The sequence below is a fragment of the Erigeron canadensis genome, chromosome 1, assembly GCF_010389155.1.
Source record: "Erigeron canadensis isolate Cc75 chromosome 1, C_canadensis_v1, whole genome shotgun sequence".
NCBI lineage: Eukaryota > Viridiplantae > Streptophyta > Magnoliopsida > Asterales > Asteraceae > Erigeron > Erigeron canadensis.
Window position 1 is genome coordinate 51,345,260 of NC_057761.1, and position 15,893 is coordinate 51,361,152.

The 15,893-nt window shown below is 32.1% G+C and overlaps 1 protein-coding gene and 1 long non-coding RNA gene across 5 annotated transcripts; both read left to right on the forward strand.

Annotated features, from left to right (window-relative positions):
• Positions 1-472: 472 nt before the first annotated feature.
• LOC122582717 (cell wall / vacuolar inhibitor of fructosidase 1-like) lies at positions 473-1,227 on the forward strand. The gene has a single exon (XM_043755141.1). It carries the CDS (start codon positions 597-599, stop codon positions 1,110-1,112), a length of 516 nt encoding a protein of 171 aa, XP_043611076.1. The 5' UTR covers positions 473-596; the 3' UTR covers positions 1,113-1,227.
• An 8,751-nt stretch (positions 1,228-9,978) lies between these two features.
• On the forward strand, positions 9,979-14,468 carry LOC122585078. 4 transcript variants are annotated; one of them, XR_006321652.1, is made up of 9 exons: positions 9,979-10,147; positions 10,484-10,543; positions 10,747-10,840; positions 12,350-12,411; positions 12,568-12,676; positions 12,815-12,852; positions 13,065-13,136; positions 13,288-13,381; positions 14,081-14,468. It is a non-coding gene; the product is annotated as an uncharacterized LOC122585078 (long non-coding RNA). The 4 variants fall into 4 exon arrangements; XR_006321653.1 differs by lacking the exon at positions 12,815-12,852 and having other exon boundaries at positions 14,081-14,150; positions 14,260-14,468; XR_006321651.1 differs by having other exon boundaries at positions 12,815-13,136.
• The last annotated feature ends 1,425 nt before the right edge of the window (positions 14,469-15,893 follow it).

The following is a 15,893-nucleotide window of genomic DNA, read 5'->3' on the forward strand; positions in this document are numbered from 1 at the left end:
CACTTACTACAATTTAAAAAAAAAAAACTTAAAAAAAGAAAAAGAAGTCAAATCACAAAGAATCTAGTCTATGAAGATGCCTCGTTAATTGTTCCCGTGGAAGTTCACTTGTGTGGTCTGACCACTCAAAATGACACCACCACTCGTGGTGGAAGATAGGCGTCGGTGTTCCAACGTGGTGTCACGCCCAACTTCCATCCGTTGCCAACGCCCTAATAATGTGTAGGCTCTTGAAAAGGCATGTTACCTAATATATCCTAATATATTTAGACACATGAAAAGTATAAGATTATGTTAACTTAAAATGTTATCATTAAAATAATTTTAAACGACTATGATGCAATAATGGTACAAAAAAAGAAAATTTGTACATAGTGCATTACAATGCGTGCGTTACTCTTCAACATATCCTTTTCAACTCTGAAATAGAAGATAAATGGTCCATAAATAGAGCATGGTGCATAGTCACCAATCCACTCGAAAGCAAACTTCACACCCCAAAAGCTAAGGTTCAATCATCTCAATCAAATTTAAAGCCTTGGTTATAAATGCAGTTGTAAATGATTGCCTTTCAAGAAAGAAAAAAATAGTTCACTATGAAGTTCTTTTACTATCTCATATTTCTTTCTCTTCATATCCTTCAATCTCCATATATGGTCAAGGGAGACAAAAGGCTAATAGAAAGTACATGCAAAGCTACTCCCTCGTATAATTTATGCATATCAACTCTCTTGTCAAACCCCAAGAGCACAAGTGGTGATATTAGTGACTTAGGACTTATCATGGTTGGTGCAACCAAGGCTAAAGCCACTCAAGCCATACAACAAATCAAGTCTCTTTATAGGTCCCGACCTGAACTGAGGCACTCGTTAAACGAGTGCGCTCAGATGTACATGGCCGTGGTGAAGGCAGATGTGCCTTCAGCCATTCAGGCCTTGGATGGTGGTCAACCAAAGTATGCCGAGGATGGAATGGCTGATGTCGCGGTAGAGTCTCAAGCTTGTGAACGGAGTTTTAGTGGCCGTGGTCAGAAATCGCCGTTAACTCGCAAGAATAAGGACATCGAAAATGTCTCTAATGTAGCTAGAGCTATTATTAGGATGTTACTATAAATAATTTGTTATTTCATCTCATGTTAAAGCATGTATGCAGTATTCTAGCTATAGATTTCTATATATATATTGTAACTTCTTTTTCCTAACAAATACGCATAGCTTACGTGTTCAATCTTTCTCTTATTTATTTTTGGTAAATTAGTTCCACTAAAGTTAGCAAGCCTCTCAACCAAGATACGACAATTTACAATTTTTATATGAGAAATGCTAAATACAGCCTTAAAGGATGTATTTAACGTGCATAAAAAAACGTGTACCTTTCATATTAAAAGTCCGCCCCTGATTTTCATGGTAAATGTACAAACAATTTATGCACCTTAAACACAATCCTAAAGACTGTATTTAGCAAACCCCTTTTTATATATAACAGAGTTTACAAAAAGATGCTACCTTTATCAACTCTCTCACTTTTTTATTCTTTCGAACATTCGATAATCAGAGCCTATTATACCCAAAACACATGTGTACACAAAAAATTCAGGGAAAAAACCACCCAAGCTTATTATTATGGAGAATCGAACCCAAGACTAATGAGTAAAACCAAAGATAATGCCTCTTTACTATGTCTCTTTTGCAATTTCATTAAACTAATTAAGCCATGTCTTCAGTTAATGAAAATATATGAACTTTTTAATAAGAATACTTGGCTTATCTCCTGAAATGTTTTAAACGTGCCCATGCTAGAACACCTTATACACCAGACTTCATCGTACCCAATGGAAGGAAAATTTTCAATTAATCCATCAATAGACACGATAATTAATAAAAGTAATTTGACTCTTTAAACCTGAAATACCAAGAACAAGTCCTCTAAAGGGACCTCCAATTACTTTTATAGTGCTACACATACAATCATAAAATATGTGGACAAAGGGACTTTAGAACCCACCATGTTCTTTTGAGTCCTTGTTAGTCATTAGTATTTGATGATCATAACAAAATGCTTTGGAAATAAGATATGCTTTCATTTCGCTAGAAGCCACTTAATATTAATTTGTTCGATGTAATTAGTGTGCGTTTGTGATATAAATTCAAAACGAGATCGATCATCTCTGCCTCTCTGGTGAGTTTTGCGAGGAAAAAAGTGACATGGTATTTTCAAGTTTATATAATTGTACGAGGCCCATAACTGTCTATCTTTCATTGAGTGAGACCTCACATGTGAATAGTGTAATGTTCCATTCCAAAAAAACAAAACCCGGAAAACTTATAAAAATTATTATTTTTGTCTAATCTTTATTCTCTTATATATATACTAGTGCTTAGACCCCATGCGATGCACGGACAATCCTAAATAATTTTTTTTAAACTTTATTTTAAGATTGTATCAATGAATAAATATAACTGAGTTGGATATAATAAAAATATTCTTATGAGTTGATTAATTTAAAGAAGAAGAATGCTAGATATACCTTGGGATTTATTAATGATACACGAGGGCTTAAAACGCATACATTGCATGCCGGAGAGAAATTATAAAATTGATTGCCCATAGTAGGCGCATATAAGAAGGATTATGTTGGTTACCGAGATGTGATAGGTATTATGAATTTTCCTCCACTTTGATATATAGACCCACGTGGATGCGCTATAACCTTAAAAAATTTCTTTAACACCAGTTCAAGCATGCATGTAGCGAAGTAAATGTACTCCTATTACAACTAATGACCATTTAAAAAAAATAATAACTTAAAATGCATAGAAAAGTCTTATATATTTAGCACTAAAATAAACCAAATATACCTCATAATTTTCATCACAAATTTGATAGGTTGTTCTTTGTATAAGATTTGAAATTTATTGATCATTCATTTTAACTCCAATAGCACCAGTGGCATCTACAATCCTAACTTGCACATTAAACCTACCAAAAAAAAACAGAGATATAATTTTACCACACAACTTAATGATTATAGAGTTTTAATATGAAATATAAATATAAACCTAGGATTGATGAGAACTCCTTCCTTGTTACATGAACAACAAATCCACATTTTGCTGTCCCTTAAATCATCAATAATGTCGACTGTATTTATGTAGAGATCGGTCAACTTAATTTCTTGAGAACCGTTCACACATTCCATTGAATACCATAACTGGTCGGTTGGAATAAAACCGATTGTTGCAACAACAACCACTTTATCAAACTGTCAAAATGAAAATGTTTATACATTTAGATGTTAAAAAGCTAGTTATAAATTCGAAAGAAAGTTATGTTAAAAAGTAATCTAATCAAAAACAAAAAAAATTCACAAACAATGAATAATTACATGTTCGTCCATCAAGATCATCTCAATACTACCTATGTTATTAACATCTCCATATAGAGGTTGCTTCCATAGCCGCAAATTCTAACCGTTATCGTACATGGCTTATTATTTGGACGCAAATTTCTAATTGAAACATGGTTTAGTGAAGCCATGCTAAAATTGATCTGTTATGTGTTTACGTTTTGAAATGCCTTAAAACTGAATGGAATTGGCCTTATATAGACATAGACATGCAAGGAAGTAACCGCCACAAGCAATACACGAATGGTTACATATTCAAATTTTCGAAAATTTGAACTTCTTGAAAGCATAACTAATCCGTTTTTGAAAATTTGAACTTCTTATAAAAGTAACTAATCCGTAGACCTTCCAAGGAGCAATATTGTAATGATTTTTGGGCTTTATTGCATTTTTAAGTATGCCACATAGGCAATAACTAACAAATTTTGAAGTGAGATTTATATAATGTAGGGATACAGGGGTGAGATAAAATAAGTCCATCTAAAAAAAGTCCATTGATTTTCTTCCCTTTCCTCAAATCTCCAATTCCGTTTTCCAGATTCCGGCGACTGCAACATCTCCGGCGACAGTGACGACATCTCCAATGACTTTTTCGGCGAGAATCAGTTTCGTTTTCGGGTGGATACGGTACGGGCCAGAGGCCCTCATCCGTTCTAAGCTGACCATCAAGGGACGCATATAGGAATCGTATGGATTTGATGGGCGACGATCAAAGAGATGGTGGTGGTTTGATACGGTACGGGCTCCGCCCTTGCTGTCCGCGCCAGCGCCGTGGCTGGGTGGTCGGAGATGATGGTGGCGACAGTGGTTCACCGGAGATGATGGCGGCGGCAGTGGTTCGCCGGAGATGGTGGTGATGGGCGGAGATGATGGTGGTGACCGGAGATAGAGGAGGGAGAAGAAAATCAATGAACTTTTTTTAAGTGGGCTCATTTTATTTTTTCCATATATATATATATATATATATATATAAACTATCAACAAAAACTTCTTGTTAGAGTTGATTGAAATTAAGTTCTTAAACGTTGAGTAAAATATATACATTTCAAACAACTTAATAAAGCTATTAAACCAGGGGTATATATTTAAAATGTAAATATCATAGATTAATAATAATAATTCTTAAAGAAGATATGATGTAGCCTTTTTTTTATGTTATCTTGTCTTAACAAACTATATGATTCTTAACTTTTTTTAAAATGCGACATTTGGGTGCTCCACTTCCCAAAAGAAAGATAAAAAGTTATTTAGACTTCTGAAAATGAAATATCTTATCAATTCAGCAATAATAATAAAAAAAAAACTAAATTGAGGTTAAACGCTTATATAACCTCAAACAGTAGATATAGTAATAACACTATCGATATATTATTTCAGAGAAATGCTAATTGAAACCCTAAAACTTCATAAAACATATATACAGTGGCGAAACTAGAAATTTTTGAGTGGGGGTCGGGATCTAAATTTTTTTTCCTAACGTTATTTTTCAGGTAATATGTTCGGGTCAGTGATTCGATTCGGGTCGGGTAAAAAATTAGATACTATTATTATAAAAAAAAAAAGTTTCAATCACGGCAAAACTAAACATTTGTTCAAGACAAGTAAACATTAAAAATGAGACAAACGGTTGGTACCTGGTTCGATTCACTGAAAAAATTAGAGTTCAGTATTTCGACCTTTAAGAACCTTGAATTCAGTGGGCTAAGTTTTTATTTAAGTAATGAGCTTTAGTCTGGGCTAAGTAATTTTGTTGGCTTATGTAAAATGTAATGAATCAATTTTAGTACTTAGTATATAAAAAAAATTTCACAATTAAGATGAGAGGTCGAAACCGAGTATATCGAAACTTTTCCACACGAAAACAATATACCCCCTACATCGCAAAAAAAATTTCGGGGGACCGGACGCTCTCCCGGCCCCTATGTAGCTACGCCCTTGCATATATAATAAGTTATATTTTTTTATATTAAAAGTTTACTCTCTAAGTTTTATTGTACTTAATAATAAGTTTTATAAAAAACTTATGTAGAAACAGTAAATGCTTTCAGTACTGGTTGTACATCTTGCTTTGCATTTGAGACATGTGTTGGTTTTCCACTACCATCAAAACCCACACGACATAATCTCCTTTATTATTATCCGCCAGAATTATCCCCTTCTCTATTTATTTTCACTTTATTATTTTCTAAGTGAATATTAGATTGTTACATATAATCTAATTTGAATGAAAAATTTCTTACATGTTAATTTTTTAAATATTTTGAATAAACTAAAATGTTAGACGTTTTTTCACACAAATAGGGCGTGTAAGGGCCAAGGGTGTAGTCGACTTGTTTTATTGGCAAAAATCATCGGCAAACATCGTCTACACTATAACACTTGTATCGGCAAGTTTCGGCAAGCACAATCGGCTAGTTTTTGCTATATATATCGGCATGTTTTGGCCGATCCTTTTAAACGTTGGGAGCGTGTACTTGTGACCTTTTTTTTTGTTCTTGTGCCAACTTCTTCGACATCGCCGGAAACCTAAATTTTTTTTTGGGGGTTTTCGATTTTGAGGTTTGATCTACGTTTTTCTTGGCTTCTATTGTTGGAATACATGCCGATAAAAATTGTCGATGCTCCTAACCAGGGGCGGACTTATGTTATAGATAGGGTATGCACTTACACACCCTATGACTTTTCTTAGTAGTGGTAAATATAAGGTTTAGAGTTTTTTTCTAGGCTTATTCTTTAAGAGTGCATAACCTGGTAAAAAGAGGTGCGTACACATTGAAGAAAAGAGATATAAAGGGAAGACAAATGGTGGCTTTGTGTTTGACGGAGAAGAGCAGCGAGATGAAGAAGAGCAGTGTTCTTGATGTAGAAGAAAGACATAAGAAAGTTGTGGTTAATACTTAATGTGTATTAATTGAACATATGAGTCCATAAATTTGATTAATGAAATTATTTTAATAATCTAGTTAATACTTAATAGTTTGTTTAACGTATTATTATGTACTCCGTTGCAATTTTTGATTAAAGATTATATCTAAATATATAGTACTAATTAAGTATATTATATTTATATTTATATATACTATTAAAAAAGAAAATATAGTATTATTTATGTATATGATTATTCGTTTTCTTTAAATATTTTGTCAAAAATTCCGTCTCTAATAGTCGATTGAAATCTCGTCGTTATTTTTAAATTGTGAATTTTTACACAATACTTTTTATAATTTTCCGATACAATTAAATTCTGACTAATATTTCCATCAGCAAAATTTTGGCGGTCAAAAAATCTATCAACACTAATTATACCGCGCTGGTTTTCCCGACATCAAAATTATCTCGGGATTTTCATTTTTACTGAGGGATTATGTGACATCCGTCACCAAAATCGGTACTTTATTATAGCCTCTAACTTAAATTCCAAATTTCTTGACTAGTCAATGTGCCTATATAGTATAACAAGTGTAGAATTTTGGTAAATAAAATCAATAATTATCAAAGTAATTTTTATAATCAATACAAGTAGTAAAATAGAAATAATAATAAGATTATACATCAAAAATGGTAGAGTATAACATTTAGGGGGAGAGGGGGACGACCAAAAGAAAAAAAAATAAAGAAAAGAAAAGTTGTATTTCTATTAGAACTTTTGTTAAATTATATATTAATATATCCTAATTATATTCAAACTCTAAAACACTTATCTGTGAATATAAACTAATTACCTTAAACAAAATTATAACTCATCCTTGTTCTTTTTCTTCTCCTGCCGTCGAACACACACACACCACAAGAGCAAAATTTTAATCATCACTTGACAAAGCAACTTTTGGGTAAGTTTAAATAATTTTCCTCATTCATTTTTTTAAAAGATCTTTTATATAAAAAATTCTTATAAATTATATCTATTTTGTATTGTTAAGGTATCTAAGGAGTGATCATCAATTTTGGGGTAAATTACTTATCTTCTCTTTTCATATATATATATATATATGTATGTATATAAGCATATCTTTTTATTTATTAATCTTTATTTATAAGTAACCTATATTGATGAATATATATATTATGGCAAAATTTATAATAACTAATGAAAGTCTTTTTAAAGGTTAAATCAAGGCTTGAAGTATAGATCACATTAATTTTAAAAATTTACGTATTAATTGTAGCGTAATAATTAATGTAATCTAAGAAATCTAATTACAAAGACTTGGAAATCATAATAACAGATGTAAATAGGTGTTGGAAAGATTTGAAAGTTTATATATGTATATTAGTTGTAGTAGTCTTTAAAACAGTAAGTTTGAGTTATTTCAGAATCTGGACAGATTCGGTTTGTTAACTTTGAAATGTCGTATCTTGGTCATGGAAGATGGTTAAGTCAAGTTTTTCGTGTCTAAAATTAAATTCAGGAAGTCTACTTTCTGGTGGAATTAGTTTCGTGTAAAAATATGAAGTTTAAGGTTGTCAAACGAATTTTATAACAAAACTGCGCAAAGCTGAGTTTTCCGAACAGATTTAGGTCGACTTCAAATAGTCATATCTTGGTCGATTTTATGAACTGGAAAATTACTTTTTTCCAGAAACATTTTTAAGATGTTAAGAGTGTACAGTAAAAATTTGGATTTTTTTTTAAGCTTCGAAGGCCCTTAACTTTTATAAAACTTTTCTGCGCGCAAACAAAGAATTTTCTGACTAGTATGTGATTATGGAATTTTTAAAAATAGTTAACGTGCGAAATAAATTAAGTAAAAATTCATGTAAGTGTATAAAACTCTAAGGTTACAGTGGTTAAGATTTGAAATCTTGAATTTTTCGTTTCGTCCTAATAAAAAATAGATGAATTTACCAAAAATTTCAGTGAATATGAACTTGTAGAAACCAATGGTATATCATTAAAACAAATACACTATCTTAAGTTATGTGACTTGTAACTTAATAATACATGACAAATCAGTTGTGAATATTTTGAAAGTAGCCATATATGTATATCATCAAATGCGGGTTACAATGGACGGTTATTGACCATGTCCATAATTGTAACTTGTACATGTATATGTTGTGTAGATTCTAGTGATCTTTTGGACTTTGCACAACTGCTTGCTGATTGAGGTGAGTTTCGTGAGCCCTTTTTATTCTATTTCTTTGGGGGAAAATAATGCTCAAAACATTTTTCATTTCTTTACTAGCTGTGCCAAAACTAGTTTGTTTTCTTGGACAAATACATGTAATTATGAAATGTGTATGCTAGCTTGCTTGTGTTGATTCTATGATGCAATAGATGTCTGTTGATATCTATTGAAGACTATTTGAAATCTATCGACCAACTATATACTCCAGCTGGTAGTTGTTGGTATTATAGTGTGTGATTGAGTTGTTGGCAAGTGATGTGATTGAGTTGTTGGCAGGAATGATGAGGGTTGTGTTGTTGGATAACTATGATGGCATTGATCAGTATTTGGATTGCATACAAGCTGCTACATGTTTATATTTACACTATTGTCCAAACCTCATATATATCATGCACAGCAAATTCATTTGTATTACTTTAAACCTACGAACTCACCAACATTATGTTGACATTTTCGAGCATTCATTTTCAGGTAATAACAATCCTTAAGGAAACTAAGCATAAGGACTTTAGGAAGACTAATAAAGGGATCCTTCATGGACTCCTAATTTGCATTTGAATCATTGAACTCTATCTGCTATTTGCTACATTTTTCTTTTGCTATTTGAGGCGTGTTGCCTAGCCTTATCCCGCTTATGAGAATCACATTTATTTGGATTTCATTTAGTATTACTCTATTATAAACTCCATGTGTTATGCTATATCTTTTCGTCATATCCTACGATTCCGCCTAAGGTGGGGTGTGACAGATTATTATTAAATTTTGCATACTCTTGCTTGACTTCGAATACGGTCCACACCATTGGGTGTGGGCCGTATTTGACCGTATTGAGGGGCGTATTGGGTTGCTCCTTGGTGGGCAATACGGAAGGTTTGCTTGTTTTTTTCTTTTTCTTTTTTTTTAATTCGTAAATTATATATATATATGTGTCTGTGATACATACATGTTTGTGTGTGTACCTGTGTTTTGTAAATGGTGTTTCGTGTTTTCCGGCAAGAACTCCGGTGAAAGTCCAGATCTTGAAGACAACATATCTATATATAATTTATTATAATTTTCATTTTCTACCATACAGTTTAATATTTATTATAGTTTGAACCCTACAGTTCTATATATATATATATATATTTCAAAACTATTTAAACTTATTATTATTATTCTTTTATATTTTATTATTGTTATTATAATTATTATTATTATTATTATTTATGAGTGTAAAAAATAAATATTAATTAAAAGTGTTAAAATAAATATGTTGGAGTGGATTGGAATGTATTGGGTATTGGGTGTAAATTGGAGAAAATGTATTGAAAATATGTTTTTCTGATGTGACGCCGATGTAGTAGTGTATTGGTTAGTATTGGATAAAACCATTGGGAGTGCTCTTACGAGGCAAAATTTGTATCCCAATTTTTCCATCCCAAAATCCCAAATACAAATTGAAACTCATGTCTTTTCTGAAACACAAGAATTAACTCAAACACATCTATATCTATATATAATTATATATATCTACACCAAAAGTTTAAATCGCAATTTCTCATTATGAATCTCTCATGAATCTTTCGGTTTATTAAACCCTAGATCTCCGTAAAATCACATTTTTCTGCAGGTAATTGCTCCGATTGAAGGTTAAATTCTTTTAATCTTGATCAATTGTAGGCATTCATTATGTGTGTGCGTGATATGTATATATATATGTGTGTGTGTGTGTGTCAGTGTGTGTATGGATTGATTGTGAAGGAAAGCAGGTTGCAAGTAGCAGCATATCATTTCCCCTGTATACATATATGTATATATATAAATGTATATCTGTGTGTGTTCATTAATTTGGGGTTATTCTATAAAGAGAATGAAATTAGGGCAAAAGCTTCATTTTTGGTAGATTCTAGAAGCATTTCATATGCTTATGTGCTGTATCTAACCGTATGTCCACATTGTATTGTAGAGGAGTGCACTTTGGTGATGAATTAATCGACTTCTACGTAGCCTCGAGCAACTTTGTAAGGTGAGCACATGATCCTTCGTTTTTAACCTAAACCTTTTGACTAAGAATTCTACTTTTGTTGACCTGTATGAGAATTGAGAACTAACTGTCATTAGAACGAGTAAGAGATATTAGTTTTTTTCGGCATGACTATTATGTTATAGTTTGAGTTTTACTGAAGTTCGGATGCGGCGTATGTTAACTTCTGTTGGAAAATTATGTAGTTGTTCCGCAATTGCTTGATATCGAGTGGACGAACTGGCATCATGACATCAAAGGAAGAAGATGTTCCCGTGGAAGTGGAGGATACTAATTCGGGTAACTGCATTGTTGTGTTTGACCCTATTGATGAATTTGCTAACACTGACATTGCCTTAACTATCTGTTCAATATTTGGCATTTATGTCTCTGATGAACAATGCCTTGTGTATTATGACACCGTCACACTACGTAGAACCTTATCTTCTCTTTCTAGAGAGTATTTAGATTTGGTTAGGGATTCACCATTTAGGTAATGACTATCTTACTTCTCAACAAACACCTTCATAATGTGATATAAAAAAGCCTTAACATATCTATATAAACAATAGGTCAACTTTACTAAAACCTACGGTTTATTTGTGCAATAGAATGACTCGTGAAGAAACGATAATGAAGGCTAGTGATGGAAAAGCTAACATCTTGGCTCTTGGCCAAGCATTTTCTAACCAGCTTTATATGCCGGACTTGCTTGTTGACGGCTATTTTAATTAAGGGATTAATCACGGGAAGACCAAAGTACTTTCCCATTTGTACACGGTTGCCCATTATACTTTTTTATTGATGACGTTTACACACATACTTTTCTTTTTTGTACACGGTTGACCAATATTACCGACTATCACAGGTAAACCGGTCAACTTTGGGTCAACTGTGTACAAACAAAAAAGTATGTGGGTAAATCTCATCAATAAAAAGTATGATGGGCAACCGTGTACAAATGGAAAAGTACGTTGATCTTTTCGTGATTAATCAAAAAAAAATAAGTAGTGATGTATGGCTAAAAAAATATCTTATGGATGATCCCATATACTTAATACGTGCGAATCTTTCTTAATAAAAAAGGAATAACAACCAAATATTTCATACGAAACCCAAAATACAAAAAATTTTGAACATTTTGACGTTGTTCTTTGTAACGAGGTCTTAAGACCCGTGCGTTGTACGTCCGAGATGAATTATATTATTTTCATTTTTAACGTGTGGTTTAAAAATGATCTATATTAGAACGATGTTGAGTTGTGTGTAAGAGTATAGTTATAATATGGACATAATTATGAAGATAGAATGTAAGGAAACAATTGACAATATAATATATAGTTGTGTTGATTAAAAAGTACATGTTTACGAACGTTGATTAAAATTGGATTAATCACGAGAAGACCGACGTACTTTCCCATTTGTACACGGTTGCCCATTATACTTTTTCATTGATAAGGTTTACCCACATATTTTTCTTTTGTACACGGTTGACCCAAAGTTGATCGGTTTACCTGTGATAGTCGGTAATATTGGTCAACCGTGTACAAAAAAGAAAAGTATGTGGGTAAACCTTATCAATAAAATAGTATAATGGGCAACCGTGTACAAATGGGAAAGTACGTTGGTCTTCCCGTGATTAATCCCTTTAATTAAAGACACCAACTGTGATGATCTTGAACTCAAGCGGAAACTGACTTGATTATGTAGGCATAATGTTTTTTTGCGTTTTTTCATTTTTCGGGCTCCATGTGTCCCATTTACTCAGTTTCATGCAATATATCATTTCTAATATTTTTTATTTAGCAGCATTGATAGTGGTACAGTACAGGGATATGGCCAACTGGTGAAACAAATGACCAACTTGCGAGGTTAGTTATCAACTGGTTCATTAGTTAAACACCATCTACTATGAGACGTTTTAAAATATTTTTAGTTGATAGCAGCTTGCGTGTTAAAGATGCTAGTTACCGTCTTCTGAACCACTATGCTCTGCATCCTCTTATTTAATTTTTTATTGCGTGCAGTCATGCCAGACGTCTTAAAAGTCTACAGATTCATTGGTAGGATCTTTGAACCTAATGAAAGTGAGTATATGCAGAAGTTGAAGATGTGGATGCATTAGTTGTTGAGACGGTATGATTGTTTGCTACTATTAATCATTTATTACCTAGGTATTACCACCAAGCATTATAAGTAAAGGGTGATTTTAACATTCACGGCATGTAAATCTTAAATTTGTATAATATTATGGGGTTTGGGTTCGTGAAACAGGCCCGGGTAAGAAAGTCAAGCCTATGCAAGTTTGTAAGGTACATGGTTCTCATTGTCGTGTTATTTCCAACTAGCAGACCGGGTAAGAAAGTCAAGCCTATGCAAGTTTGTAAAGTACATGGTTCTCATTGTCGTGTTATTTCCAACTAGCAGACCGGATCCTGATCTTAATAAAAAACTTTGTCCCATTAATAATAGTAAGAATTTGTTTGGTCCATTGCTAAAGCTTTAATTGGGATTTTTGCTGCAGTTTCTTTAGATTCTCTGGCTTTGGCCGAGTCTCGGACTTATGAGGTCTTTGTTACATCATCTTTCCTTGAAGGTAACACTTCTCGCGTGTGAAACTAATGATATGCTTCTTGTGTGTGTGTGTACGTGTGATCATTTTGAAAACTGAGGTTTAGGTTGACGAATAGTGGTTTGGATTTATCGATAATATGGAGTATACGGTACTTTTTGTTTCATGGTGGCAGATCCTAAGAACCAAAACAGCTGGCATTATCAATTGTCCTCGGCATTTCATAGAGACAAAGTAAAAGAATTGCTTAGTCCAGTGGTTTGATTAAGGTACGCTTTAATCAAGTTTCTATAAGATAGATAAAGTTAGTTATAACTAAACGGGTGGGCAGTCTACCATAGACAACAGTGGATCAACAGTATAGCAGGTCAAATGCCTTGTGTTTTCTTTTTTGTATTAAGCATCTAAATCTTCAATTTAGTATAAGAATATATTAGAGTACGTTTAATGATCTATTGTCATGCATCATTAAATATGATTGACAGATAACAACAAATATTTTTAATCAAATACTGGATGATAGAAAACCTTTGGTTTATGGTCTTTACCTTATAAGGAAGCGGACCTGGGTAAGAAATTTACTTTACTAAATGAACATGAGATGAAATTGCTCTATGAGGTTGAGATACAAGGTGAACTCCTAACGTATTGTTGCTGAAAGTTCCTTTTCTGTTTTGTGTAATAAATGGACGTGTCGTCTTTAATTTGAAGCTCGGGATTGGAAGTGATTGTGGTCGTTGTTGTAGTTATTTTGCTCTCTGACTAAGTAACAAAGTGTTAGAGATAGCAACTTTACTTGCTGCTATGTTTTCTTTGTTTTTAGAGGTGGGTCATAGTAGAACCCTTATCAAATAAGATCTCTACTAGTATACTTATTGCTATGTTTTTTTTTTTGGTTTTAAACATGATTTGTCTACCTTGATGAATACGGTTGATCACTGATTTGTATTGTATTTTAAAATTTTCAGTTTTCTAGGGGACATCACACATGTATTCAGTGAATGCTTCACAAAAGGCATCCAATTAATATTATATGAGGTTTGCATACATGTTTGTCATTCATTATTTTGACCATTTAATCTTACGCTTTTGAATATATTTTAGTATATGAAAAGTTCATGAACTTTATAAACTTTTTAGTTTGCAGGGATCTTTAGCAAGTTCGAGAAGATTACATCGCAACTCAAAGATTTAGTAGTTGCAATGTGGATTAATATCACTTGAAACTTAGTTTGTTTATAGCTCATAGAATTCATGAATTGTTAATCATTCTGTACTGGTGACTACTACTAGTTTGTATATAAATGTGAATCTTATCTTTATTATTTTCTTGCAAATAAACAAGATGTTTCTTAATTTCTGTACCAATGAGTAGTCCTGCAGTAGTCTATGTATTTCTAAAGAATTTCCATCAGGTATGGATGAAGTACGCAGAACCATCCAGAATACCACATCAGCGATACATCATCTTTTGTTATTTTATTAGGTTTTAGCCATTATGGATGCAGAACAACCCAGAATATTACGTTTTTATTTTTTAATTTTATTTAAAAATTACATAAATTATTTTAAAACTACTTTTTATTCAAAAATAAAAAGTAGGATAGATAAACATAAAACTACTTTTTAAATTACATAAATTATTTAAAAATTACTACTTTTTATTTTTTAATTTTATTTAAAAATTACATAAAGTAAAATATATTGATAAAAAATTATTCATGATAAACATAAAACTAGGATAGATAAATTAATTATAAGTATATACATTTGTTTTACCATTTCGTTAGTAAAAATGTTTGTAAATTTAAATAATGAGTCAAATCAGATGAGTAGTAATTAATTTTAATTATTAGTTATATACTTGATGCCACTTTTATCTAGAGAGCTATAATTTAATTTAAGGGTGATAATATATAAGTTTCTATCTAGTATCCATCGACCACCATACATACATTAATTTAATAAAAATAACCTTTTTATCCTCTTGCCCCACTTCTATCTTCTACCCAACTTCTTTTCAATGTAAATTACATATTCTCCGTAATTTGTTATCAAATATAACCAAAATAAAAACCAGATATATCAATCTTATTAAATATTAAGCGGGCCTACATGTATTTACTAAAAGTATAAGAGAACTAGCATGTCGTGTATCGGCAATGAAACCAAGAATCTTGATGGATTCTTGATGTAGTGCTCGGCAAAGAATAGGAAGGAATGGATGAAGATCGGTGCCGACAACCATGTAAGCATCCGGGGTTCGGCATTTTCCGTCCATACCCAATGCTCTTACAGATATGTACAGTAAATTATATTGATAGAAATTGGAATGTGTAAAATATCTTCACATTTTAAAGTGTGAAGAATTAAGCCAATTATGTTCACACATTTAAGTGTGAAAAATTATGGTAATATCTTCACACTTGAAAGTGTGAAGCATTATGGGTGTGTGAAGAATTACAATAAATATGTTTACACTTAAAAGTGTGAAGTATTATGGTAAATTGTTCACACTTTCAAGTGTGAAGAATTTAACAATATGTTCACATTGTTAATTGTGAAGACTTAATATTATTTTGTAACATCTATATTTTTCACACCCAATACAAATATGTATGATATTCTTTTACACAATTTTAAATGTGAAGATTTGTATAAAAAGTATGTGAATAATCAACTATTTTGTTGTAGTGTGTTTACTAACATTTGAAACAATCAAACAAAGAAGCAAACTCGTAACTGTCTTTAAAATAATCTATTTAGGAGTAGGTTGATCCA

Coding starts and splice junctions, on each gene's coding strand:
- LOC122582717 (XM_043755141.1), top strand. CDS start 597: ATGAAGTTCTTTTACTATCTCATATTTCTTTCTCTTCATATCCTTCAA.